Raw genomic sequence first — 13,531 nt, forward strand, 5'->3', positions numbered from 1 at the left:
AAATTATTTTAAAATAAAAATGAAAATAAAAAAATAAAAAATTGCCAATTCAAATTGGGTTGTGGTTTCAATTTGGAGTTTTAAAATTATTTTAAAATAAAAAACGAAAATAAAGAAATAAAATATTGCCAATTTAAATTGGGGAGTAGTTTCTTTCTAATATAGTAGTCTTTATATATATACACAAAAACAAAAAAAGAAAAAAAGAGAAGTAAATAATTATATGATGCCAAGTGGTATAACCATGAGACGCCAAGTATAGATATTTAGGATAAAGCTCCAACAAAGTTGGTGCTTTAAAATTATTTTAAATAAAAAATAAAATTGAAAAAAATAAAAAATTACAAATTCAAATTTGGGAGTAGTTTCAAGTTGGAGGTTGTGAGGAGGCACCCCTTCTCCCGAAGTTACAGGGCTATTTTGTCGAGTTCCTTAGAGAGAGTTGTCTCGCGCCCCTCTACCTACCCACCTGTGTCGGTTTAAGACAAAATAAACTAGCTTTCTAACTAAAAAATCTTTTGAATTTTAGATTTTGGATTAATTGGTTACTCTATTTGAATTAATAAATATAGATATTTTATAATTAGCTATAATAAAAATCGAAAAACAATCACCCATCCAAATTGGGGAGTAGTTTCAAGTTGGAGTTTTAAAAATATATTAAAATAAAAAAAATAAATGAAAAGGTAAAATTAGCTATAATAAAAACGGAAATATATAAATAAAAGAAATACCCATTCAAATTGGAGAGTAGTTTCAAGTTGGAGTTTTAAAATTAAAAAACAAAAATAAAGAAATAAAAAAACTTTCAATTCAAATGAAAAATACAAAAAGTCAAGTGGAATTGTTAAGACAAAATATTTATCAAGTGGTATTCAAACAAGGGAGTAGTTTCAAGTTGTTGTTTTAAAATTATTTTAAAATTAAAAAACAAAAAATAAGAAAAAATTAAATTAGCTACAGTAAAAAATGAAAATATTATAAAATAAAATATAAAAAAACAAAAACTACCTATTCAAGTCGGAGAATAGTTTTGGTTACTCCCTTTCTAAATAAAAAACCTTTGAATTTTAAATTTTGAATTAATTGGTTACTCTATTTAAATTAATAAATAACGATATCTTATAATTAGCTATAATAAAAAAAGAAATTAAAACTACCCATTCAAATTGGAGAGTAGTTGCAAGTTGGAGTTTTACAAATATTTTAAAATAAAAAAAAACAAAAGAAAATAAAAAATAAAATTATCTATAATAAAAAAAATGAAAATCTATCTTCTATCTATATATAATATATATAATATCTATATATTTATATATAATAAAAGGAGAGGCAAAAGCACAGTATTAAGACAAGTGGCATAACCACAAAAAGTCAAGTGGCATTAGGACAAAACAAACTACCTTTCTATTTGAATTAATAAATAAGATATCTTATAATTAGCTATAATAAAAAACGAAAATATATATATAAAACAAATCTCATTCAAATTGGGGAGTAGTTTCAAGTTGAAGTTTTAAAATTATTTTAAATCTATATCTATATATAATAAAAGGAGAGGCAAAAGCACAATATTAAGACAAGTGGCATAACCCCAAAAAGCCAAGTGACATTAGGACAAAACAAACTACCTTTCTAACTAAAAAACCTTTTGAATTTTAAATTTTGTATTAATTGGTTGGTTACTTTATTTATTTTAATTAATAAATAAGATATCTTATAATCAGCTATAATAAAAAAGCTAATATATATATATATATATATATATATATATATATATATATATATATATATATATATATATATATATATATATTTTTTTTTTTAATAATGACCGCGCATTGCACGGGTATGACTACTAGTTATTTAATAAAGGGAGGAAGATTTACCTCCCCTCCGCAGTGGAAGATGATTTGTTTGATTTGTTATAGGCAAAATACCTTAAAATCCCCCCTAAACTTGGCACGTATTATTGGTTACATCTTTGAACTATCTATGGTCTTAATTACCCTCCTATACTTGGTTATGCGATAGCTGTTACCTCATTGGACGATCTCATCCTAGGAAAGTGGCATGCACTCACCTGCCACGTGAATTTTCCTGTCCATGTGGCATTTTCGAAAAATAAAATATATTTTATACCTTTTTAAATGTGTTACTTTTTTAGATAATCTTTTTCGAATAATATCTATAATTAAAACTTGGCTAGAACTACATTATTTAGGCTAATATTTTTATTTGGATAAAAATAATAAAGTTTTAGTTACTGTTTCTTGAATTTGACCTGAAAATAAGGATTTATATAGTTGAAATAAATAGTCAAATCATCTAAAAAGATATAAAAAATACATAGTTTAATTTTTATTATTTTGGCTATAAATATTTATATAGCTCTAAATTATGGAGCTCTAAAATATTTCTTTTTACATATATTACCGGAAAAAGAAAAAATACACAGTTGAAATAAATAGTCATTGCATCAAAAGAAGAAATAAAAAAAGTGTACAATTGCAAGTTCATTATTTTGGCTATACCTTTTTATTTGGTAAAAAATAATGGAGTTGTAGCCAGTTTTTACTGATTTGACTCGAAAATAAAGAATAAATAGATATTATATCTAAAGAAAAAAATAACAAAAAATACACAACTAGTACTCCATTATTTTTGCTAAAAGTTTTCTATTTGGCTAAAATGATGGAGTTCCAACCAAACATTTATAAATTTGGCCCAAAAAAAAAAAGAAATATGCAGTTGGAACAAATAGACATTATATCTATAGAAGAAATTAAAAAGAATAAAAGTTAGAGTAAAGTCCACCTTATATGTTAAGATGAAGCAAGAAGCTAGAAATACATAGTCGTAACAAATAAATCATTATATATAATTATATGACAATTAAAAGTTAAAAAAATAACCTACTTGGAAGCTAATTTTTCAATTTTTCTTCATTCTCACGCGCTTAAAAGAGAGTGTACCCACACTCTTCGCCATATCAGCGTCCAGGGAGGTAATTTCTCTCAAAAAGCCAAGTTCATGGATATAATTAAGACCACGAATAATTTAGGGGTGTAACTAATAATCCGTGTCATGTTTAGGGTGGTTCTTAAGTATTCCGCCATTTGTTATATAAGGGGGAAAACATTATCCGTATGGAATACTACTGCCTTATTAATACGATGTTAGATCTTTCGTATAGAACAGTGCAATACTAATTAAACATTTAGTTTCGTATAGAACAGTGCAATACATTTAGTTTGACAAGGTGGGTTGCTCTGATGGTAAGCACCCTCCACTTCCAACCAAGAGGTTGTGAGTTCGAGTCACCCCAAGAGCAAGGTGGGGAGTTCTTGGAGGGAAGGATACCGAGGGTCTATTGGAAACAGCCTCACTACCTCAGGGTAGAGGTTTAGTTTTCATGCTTAACAAAAATAATTGATCGAAAATACTTGTCATTTAGAAAATTAAAAAAGCAGTAATTATCATTTTTTCACATTTATGCTTACTCTATATGTAAAAAGAGGCTGAGCTACGTTTTGAAACTTATGGGTTCGCAAGTTCGGTTCATTTAAGTTACTGAGTTCTAAATTATATATTTAATAGATTTCTTAAGACAAATATATGATTTGAACTAAAATTACTGGGTTCGGTCGAACCCGTAGCTCGTGTGCTAGCTCTGCTCCTGTATGTGGAGAGAGATTAATATAATGAAAGTAAGAATAATAATAAATTAAGATCAAAGAATAAATAAGAATAATTTAATTCAATTATTTTTAATTAATATTTTTATAAGAGATGTGACAAAAGTCAAACATGACAAGTAAAAGGAACCGAAGTGACCTCCTATGTAACTTATACTAGAATTTATGCATTATTTTATATGAGTAACATCACATAACTGTTTAATGAAGATAGATTTGAAAAAAGCCTATGACATGGTGAATTGGTCATTTCTCGAGGAAGTAATGAAAGGCTTTGGTTTTCCTTATAAGTTCAGTAAGTGGATGCTCACATTTGTTACCACAACAATATTCTCAATGAAGGTAAATGGGGAGAGCTATGGCGTCTTTGAAGGAAAGAGAGGATTGAAGCAGGGTGATCCTACTTTACCACTATTATTTGTATAATAGTAATGGAATATTTGTCTAGAGTCTTGAGAATAATGAGTGTGTTGCCAGATTTTAGGTTCCATCCAATGTGTAAGAAATGAGGTGGCAGACCAAGTAAAGGAACAATTATTAGGACTAACTGGCTTTACAATGGGAGAGTTTCCTATCAGATATCTGGGCTAGCCATTGTCCTAAAAAAAGGGGAGCAAATTGAAATGTTAGCAGCTTGTAGATTAGATCACCAATAGGATCAAATTGACTTAATACAAAATAACTTTCCTATGCTTGGAGGTTATAGATCATAAACTCATGGTGTGTTTGGTATGAAGGAAAATATTTTTTCTATCAAGAGAAAGAAAAATATTTTCCAAAACTCTTCTTCAATCTTTCCCACCCTATTCCCCATCCCCACCAACCTCCCACACCTATCCCACCCACCCGCACACCTTATTAAATATACTTGAATAAGAATTTGTTTTCTCGAAATGCTTGCATACGACGTCCTATTAAAAAAAGTACTTCAGAGATTTGTGAAACAAGGAATTAGGAGTTGTATTTTCTGAAGTTATAAAAGAGTTAAGTACTCGAAATTGTAATAGAAAAATAGTATTTAGAAAAAATGTATTTGAACATGAATTTCCCTTAAATATTCCTCAAACAAAATTTTCCACCTCAAATTTTATTAAAACTGAAATTCACATAATGAACAATTGTACAAACATTTTGGTGAACTATCCGGCTAATAATATTTGAATACACATTATTTCACTTGCAATACTCGTTATACAAAAAGGGCAGCCCGGTGCACTAAGCTCTCGCTATGTGCGGGGTCCGGGGAAGGGACGAACCATAAAAATCTATTGTACGCAACTGTAAGGACCCGTAAAAATTTTAACCAAAATACTCGGGTTTTCGTGGTGCCAAGATAGATTCCTGTATTACTATAGTAGAAATTCTTCGCGGCGACCTAGCTCGCCGCGGTTCGGACTTTTTGGATTGAACTGTACCCTACAGACTGAGAGGAAAATATTTCGCAGAAGAACGCGTTTCTGCAGCCCATTATGCGGCCGCTTAATCACTCTGCGGACCGCATAATGGCCGCAGAGTGAAGCAATAAGTTTGGCCAATTTGAGGTCAATTTTGCGGTCGATTATGCGACCGCATAATCGATATGCAGACCGCATATCGGTCGCATAATTCCTCTTGGATTTCTGCGGAGGGAGTTTTGCGATGCATTATGCGACCGCAGAACAAGTATGCGGACTGCATAATGGTCGCATACGTGAGCCGAAAGTTTAGGCCCCTGAGTGCCATTTCTGCGGTCACTTTGCGGACTGCATAACCATTATGCGGTCGCATATGCAACCGCAGACCTGTGTCGGGGCACCATTTTTCTTAATTTAAAACCCGACCCCCATTCCGTTAAAACACCCCTTAGGTCTATTTTGAGCTCATTTTCTGATACTTCTAGAGTGAGAGAGAGAGGGTTCAAGAGGGAGGGCCTAAGTTTTCATCAAATTGATCTTCAAACATCACTCAAAGCCTTGAAAATATTCAAATAGAGCACCAAAATTCTTCACCCTAAAAGGTAAGGTTTCATCACCCCAGCTCTAAATTTCAAACATAGCTATAATGGGGTACTAGGATGATACTTCATGAGTATGAGGGTAGTTTATCTTGCATGCATATGTGATAAAGAGTGTGGGGAAAGAAAGTGAGTTATAACCATGGATGTTTTCCTAATTCTGGGTTCAATTTGTATATTGCTAAAATAGATTGAGGTTGCTAAGGGTTCCGGATAATTGTAGAGTCCAAAGAAGCGAAATTGAGGTATGTATGGCTAACTCTCTTCTTCCTAGAATCGAACTCCCGGTGTCCGAATAATGGGTGTAAGTTACAACTTGATCATACTAGAATTGTTTGCCTAAGTGTGTTGGATTGAAAGATTCATGTTCCCTAATTGTTTTAGATGGTTACCATGTCATCATGCTATTTGAGAACGTAATTATGATTTTCCAAGCTCATTCCCTTATGTATGAAATGCCTTATGTGATGGTACTTATCTACATGAATGATGATGTTATTTGAACGAATAAAAAGGGAAAGACTTGAATTGTAAAATGTTCCCAAGTGCCAAGAACTACTTAATAAATGAGGCTGTTTGTGCCATGTAACGAAAGATGGGAAGGAAATGTGAATTTAGTGAACAATTGAAAGAGGTTATGTCTCAAGTGAGATGGCTTAGCCGATCGGGCCGAGATCGGACGCCATGCTGTACACATGGTGGCATTTGTGTTGGAATTATTGATTTACATTGTGGATATGGATATGTCTCACTTGAGTTGGCTTAGCCGGTCGGGCCGAGACCAGACTCCATGTAAAAACGCGATGGCATTGTGAGTTGTGGCTTTGGCACTAAAGATTATTAATCTAAAAAGAGGTGGTGCTCTCATTCTCTCCTCACAGCAGTCTTGGTGAGCTCCATTTCTTCGAGGGGTCATGTAGTCCTTTTGTATGAGTTTTCATATTTTGAGGTATAGCCGGGGCCTTGTTGCCGGCATTGTCATGTTGCTCTTTTGTACTCTTAGAGTCTCCGTAGACGTTTATGTGGGTCATGTATGTATGTTGGGGTGGTCGTTGGATCGAGTTGTGTTTTGGGAACTCAACTATGGCATAATGTATATAAGAAAAAATGAACTAGCAACGTTTATATATTTATATAACTGATCCCCCCTGTTTTACAAAGAGAGGGTTCAAGAGGGAGGGCCTAAGTTTTCATCAAATTGATCTTCAAACATCACTCAAAGCCTTGGAAATATTCAAATAGAGCACCAAAATTCTTCACCCTAAAAGGTAAGGCTTCATCACCCCAGCTCTAAATTTCAAACATAGCTATAATGGGGTACTAGGGTGATACTTCATGAGTATGGGGGTAGTTTATCTTGCATGCATATGTGATAAAGAGTGTGGGAAAAGAAAGTGAGTTATAACCATGAATGTTTTCCTAATTCTGGGTTCTGTTTGTATATTGCTAAAATAGATTGAGGTTGCTAAGGGTTCCGAAAAATTGTAGAGTCCAAAGAAGCAAAATTGAGGTATGTATGGCTAACTCTCTTCTTCCTAGAATCGAACTCCCGGTTTCCGAATAATGGGTGTAAGTTCCAACTTGATCATACTAGAATTGTTTGCCTAAGTGTGTTGGATTGAAAGATTTATGTTCCCTAATTGTTTTATATGGTTATCATGTCATCATGCTATTTGAGAACGTAATTATGATTTTCCAAGCTCATTCCCTTATGTATGAAATACCTAATGTGATGGTACTTATCTACATGAATGATGATGTTATTTGAACGAATAAAAAGGGAAAGACTTGAATTGTAAAATGTTCCCAAGTGCCAAGAACTACTTAATAAATGAGGTTGTTTGTGCCATGTAACGAAAGATGGGAAGGAAATGTGAATTTAGTGAACAATTGAAAGAGGTTATGTCTCAAGTGAGATGGCTTAGCCGATCGGGCCGAGATCGGACGCCATGCTGTACACATAGTGGCATTTGTGTTGGAATTATTGATTTACATTGTGAATATGGATATGTCTCACTTGAGTTGGCTTAGCCGGTCGGGCCGAGACCAGACTCCATGTAAAAACGCGATGGCATTGTGAGTTGTGGCTTTGGCACTAAAGATTATTAATCTAAAAAGAGGTGGTGCTCTCATTCTCTCCTCACAACAGTCTTGGTGAGCCCCATTTCTCCGAGGGGTCATGTAGTCCTTTTGTATAAGTTTTCATATTTTGAGGTATAGCCGGGGCCTTGTTGCCGGCATTGTCATGTTGCTCTTTTGTACTCTTAGAGTCTCCGTAGACGTTTATGTGGGTCATGTATGTATGTTGGGGTGGTCGTTGGATCGAGTTGTATTTTGGGAACTCAACTATGGCATAATGTATATAAGGAAAAATGAACTAGCAACGTTTATATATTTATATAACTGACCCCCCCTATTTTGATCTCTCTCCCCTGTTTTACAAATGGTGATGCGATCCCTTTTTGGATTATGAATGAGTCGGGTAGGAAAGGTTTAATAGGCTTGCTCGACCGGGTTCACTCGGTTGAGCGCCGGTCGCGCTCCCCGAGGTTGGAGCGTGACAGCAACCTTACCCTCCATTTCTGCAAGAAGTTGTTTCCACGGCTCGAATACTCGTTAGACAAGCTTTTTAAATATTTCAAAAGTTCAAATTCACAAATACTGATATGTTGGCCACAAACTTGAATAAAACTATGAAGAAACCAGAGTTAAGTATAAAAGCCACAAACTTAAATCCAGGCTCGTTATCTCAGCCCCTCTTCTGCAGTATATAAGCACAGAATTAGGTATCACGTTTAGCTATTTCAAATGGTTCCATCAGTCTGAAGGCTGTATGTTCATAGTATGATTTTTTAGCTGCAAATCAGACCCCAGTAATTCAAAAAGGCTAATGTCATAAAGGAATAAACTTAATAAGAAACAACATCAAATTCCACTAAAGAAACAATAGTCCATTCACACTTCACAGCATTGACATCTTATAGATGCCTTTGCACAGTAGCAGAAGTAATAAAACTAAAACATACATCAAGAATAAGTCAGAGAAACATATAACAAGCTTAGAATCCACCCCTCAGCCTCAGCACAAGATGGAGAGTAGACTCCTTCTGAATATTGTAATCTGCAAGTGTCCTACCATCCTCCAACTGCTTCCCAGCAAAGATAAGCCTCTGCTGGTCTGGTGGAATACCCTCCTTATCCTGAATCTTCGCCTTCACATTGTCAATCGTGTCTGAGCTCTCAACTTCTAATGTGATGGTTTTTCCCGTTAAGGTTTTAACAAAGATTTGCATTCCACCACGAAGGCGAAGGACTAGGTGGAGTGTTGACTCCTTTTGAATGTTATAGTCAGCGAGAGTCCTCCCATCTTCCAATTGCTTTCCTGCAAATATCAGCCTCTGCTGATCCGGTGGGATGCCTTCCTTGTCTTGAATTTTTGCCTTAACATTGTCAATCGTGTCCGAGCTCTCAACTTCCAATGTGATTGTTTTCCCGGTTAAGGTCTTAACAAAGATTTGCATTCCACCCCTTAGCCTGAGAACAAGGTGAAGGGTGGATTCCTTTTGAATATTATAATCTGCGAGAGTCCTTTCATCTTCCAATTGTTTCCCTGCAAAAATCAGTCTCTGCTGGTCTGGTGGGATACCCTCCTTATCCTGTATCTTGGCCTTCACATTGTCAATGGTATCAGAACTCTCCACCTCCAACGTGATCGTCTTCCCCGTCAACGTCTTCACAAAGATCTGCATGCCACCTCTCAATCTGAGAACAAGGTGAAGGGTAGATTCCTTCTGGATGTTATAATCAGCCAGCGTTCTTCCATCTTCTAATTGCTTCCCAGCGAAAATCAGCCTCTGCTGGTCTGGCGGGATACCTTCCTTATCTTGGATTTTCGCCTTAACATTATCAATTGTGTCTGAGCTCTCAACTTCCAATGTAATGGTTTTCCCGGTTAAGGTTTTAACAAAGATTTGCATTCCACCACGGAGACGAAGAACAAGGTGGAGCGTTGACTCCTTTTGAATATTGTAATCCGCGAGAGTCCGTCCATCCTCGAGCTGTTTTCCTGCAAAGATCAAACGTTGTTGATCTGGTGGAATACCTTCCTTATCTTGGATTTTGGCCTTAACATTATCAATCGTGTCCGAGCTTTCGACTTCCAATGTGATTGTCTTCCCAGTCAAGGTTTTAACAAAAATTTGCATTCCACCCCTTAGCCTGAGAACTAGGTGGAGAGTTGACTCCTTTTGAATATTATAATCTGCGAGAGTACGCCCATCTTCCAATTGCTTCCCTGCAAATATCAGCCTCTGCTGATCCGGTGGGATACCCTCTTTGTCTTGTATTTTCGCCTTAACATTGTCAATCGTGTCCGAGCTCTCAACTTCCAATGTGATTGTTTTCCCGGTTAAGGTCTTAACAAAGATTTGCATTCCACCCCTTAGCCTGAGAACAAGGTGAAGGGTGGATTCCTTTTGAATATTATAATCTGTGAGAGTCCTTTCATCTTCCAATTGTTTCCCTGCAAAAATCAGTCTCTGCTGGTCTGGTGGGATACCCTCCTTATCCTGTATCTTGGCCTTCACATTGTCAATGGTATCAGAACTCTCCACCTCCAACGTGATCGTCTTCCCCGTCAACGTCTTCACAAAGATCTGCATGCCACCTCTCAATCTGAGAACAAGGTGAAGGGTAGATTCCTTCTGGATGTTATAATCAGCCAGCGTTCTTCCATCTTCTAATTGCTTCCCAGCGAAAATCAGCCTCTGCTGGTCTGGCGGGATACCTTCCTTATCTTGGATTTTCGCCTTAACATTATCAATTGTGTCTGAGCTCTCAACTTCCAATGTAATGGTTTTTCCAGTTAAGGTTTTAACAAAGATCTGCATCTGTATTAATAAAACCAAACTCCTATATAAGGTCCCTTGAAATATCACAACTGCTACACATACTTCTATACAAATAAGTCACTTTTTAGGCAATTCTTCGAAAATCTGTTTTTCCTCCAACAAAATCTATATTTCATGCGTTAATAAGAATCTATTGACCCTATAATAATACGAAATATCTTAAATTTTTTGCTGATTAGGTTAAGTTATAGAGTGAATTCTTCAAACTTCTGTTTTTCGATGGATCTTAAACTAAAATTTACTGTAAAAAGGAAATCAATACAATAGATCACACATTACTATAAAGACTTTTCCTTTTCCCTCAAAAAACGTTCATCCCTATTGATTGATTATTCATACGGAATCCATTACAAAATATTTTAACAAAAATCATTGCAATTCAGATATTGAACAAACAAATGCAACTAGATTCAGTTAAAGCAACCGAAATATGAAAAACAGGAAAGTTATGGTACCTTGAGAATGGATTGGTTGATTTTCAGAGGAATGTATCAATAACAAAGCTAGATGGCTAGTATATGGAGAAAAAAAGGGTCAATGCAGCGTATTTATAGATGGGGGAAATCAATTGTGGCAACGGATTAGGAGAACTATACGGCGAAGAAATCAAATACCATACTAAGTTAGGAAAAACCACACGGCAAGTCGTCAAAAGGAGATTCTAGAATTTCTTTTCTTTTCCTGTTTTGGTCAGACAAAAGAAGGCTCTAAAATTCGGGAGGGGAGAAAAAAGTAGGTTCTAGAACAGTGGAGAATTTTGGGTTTGAAATTGGATGCTTTCTTTTGTGGAAAAAACCTACTTATCACTTTTAACTTTTAGAGCATGATTGGAAAGCAATTTGGAAAGCAATTTGTGTGTGATTGAATGTAATTACTTCCTCCGTTTCAAATTAGATAGAGTTACTTTTTTTTTTTTAGTATATTTTAAAATAAATAATATATTTTTAAATTTGAAAATAATTCAACTTTAAACTCTTCATTTTGCCCATTTTACCCTTAATGAGAAGTTTTTATAACCACACAAATGTCATGTCCCCACAAAAGTTTTACCCGTTAAACTTTTAAGACCACAAAAGTCTTCTTCTTTTTTCTTAAACTCCGTGCCAAGTCAAACTATCTCATCTAAATTGTAACGGAGGGAGTATATAGTTTGAGATAGTTGTTTCGCTAAGTAATTACTTAATCAACATGAAATTGAGTGAAACTGTCGAGGAACAATTATAGTGTTTAATTCTCAAGAGATGGGTAAGATTTAGTAGTAATTATACTATTTAATTATAAGCTTATATAACTTTTTAATTCTTTTTTTTATTTTTAAATATATTAAATACTTGTCGCGACCTAGGACCCCACCAAGTCGCGATGACACCTAACCCAACCAGCTAGGTAAGCTAAATAGTATAAGTTACAACTATAATTAGAAATCATCAATTTTAATAATAAAAACTGCAAAGAATTCAATACAATTATCCCAAGGACTGGTACTACAAGTCATTCACTACTATAATTTAGATTTACGAAATTGATAAAAAAATAAATACAATATTTGTTTTATTACATAAATAGAAAAGAAGTCCTAAACTATCATGAACAAGAGGTAGCTTGAATCTGGAACGCTGGTACGTCTCCAATGCAAGGCCTCGTCTTCCACAGCTACTCAGCTCCAAGATCTGTGCGCAATGTGAAGAAGTATAGTATGAGTACAACCGACCCCGTATAATTAATAAATATCTTGACTAGCGTCGGTGAAGTAGTGACGAGATTTTTAAGTCTAAAAGATACTCACATAACCTGTACAACTCAAAAACATATATAACACATAGAAAAATCCAAGAAAACATTCATAGAATTGTTTACCCGAAAAAACGGATAGAGTTGAATTTGTACGTAGTTCTAAGGATATGTGGTATAGCTTAATACAAATCGTAAGGATAAATATAAATATCAAATATGGATTGTAAAGAATGCGAAGTAAATAAGGTTGTAAAGAAGATGATTTTTAGGACTAAGCAAGTTGAATCAATTTATGAAGCTTAAAAGAACAACTCTTCAATATAGGAGAATATGGTGCTTGAATTACAATGTAAGCCAAAAATCGCCTTCTACAGAAATGTAGCCATCCTCTTTATAGTGGAGGATCCTACTTTAGATATAATTAAAAATACATAGTGGAGAATCCGTGATAAATTAATTTTTTTCTAATTTTCGTCGAGATTCTCTCCCTTAGTGTGTTTGTAACGGCTCTTGTCTGTGAGTTCAAACTCGATCGGCCTTGGTGTTGGTTGGTAGTGCTTCTAGAGCTCGATATGGACTCGGGATCAGGTGATGATTCGGACTCGGTCCCGGTTGGCCTCTGACCCTTAAGCTCGAAATCATCTCATCTCAGTTCGATTCAGACCCGAGCTCGATGATGACTTCGAACTCGGTGTTTGACCTATACTTGGAATCCAAAGCTTGTTTGTACCATCTTCGGAACCCATCTCGAAGTCTTTCTTCGATCCATTATGTTTCGACCTCAATTAATAGTACGAAGGCCGAAATCTATTTCGATCATATACATATAGTCCCTTCGTTTCTCGGGAAGGATGTGGTGTGAAAAGATATGATTTTTCAACGACTCGATCGGATTATAAGCTGACATTTATGTTGGACTCGATCATGATGCACGTGATAGTTGTCCCGTCGATTTAGTCTTTCAAGGCATTTAATACATGTCAGACGGTGGTCGGCCACCGCTGATACTGAACCGCCATTACTTTAATCTATAAATAGCCCTTCCTTTTATCATTTTCCACTTTTATATCTTCAATCTTCCAAATTTCCCAAGTTCTTTTTTCGTATTCTCAGAGTTTATTCGCGAATTTGTGATTCCTCTTTGCAAAATTCTTCTTCTAAACCACCAAATCTTTGTCACCTTCTTTAAATCCAAA

At 35.0% G+C, this 13,531-nt stretch overlaps 1 protein-coding gene across 1 annotated transcript; it reads right to left on the minus strand.

The window, feature by feature from the left end:
- Positions 1-8,571: 8,571 nt before the first annotated feature.
- On the minus strand, positions 8,572-11,307 carry LOC104100185 (polyubiquitin). The gene is made up of 2 exons (XM_070192043.1): positions 11,057-11,307; positions 8,572-10,580 (listed from the first exon to the last, which is right to left on the minus strand). Exon 2 carries the CDS (start codon positions 10,578-10,580, stop codon positions 8,751-8,753), a length of 1,830 nt encoding a protein of 609 aa, XP_070048144.1. The 5' UTR covers positions 11,057-11,307; the 3' UTR covers positions 8,572-8,750.
- Positions 11,308-13,531: the final 2,224 nt, after the last annotated feature.

Source organism: Nicotiana tomentosiformis, chromosome 1 (assembly GCF_000390325.3).
Source record: "Nicotiana tomentosiformis chromosome 1, ASM39032v3, whole genome shotgun sequence".
Lineage (NCBI taxonomy): Eukaryota > Viridiplantae > Streptophyta > Magnoliopsida > Solanales > Solanaceae > Nicotiana > Nicotiana tomentosiformis.

Coding starts and splice junctions, on each gene's coding strand:
- LOC104100185 (XM_070192043.1), bottom strand. CDS start 10,580: ATGCAGATCTTTGTTAAAACCTTAACTGGAAAAACCATTACATTGGAA.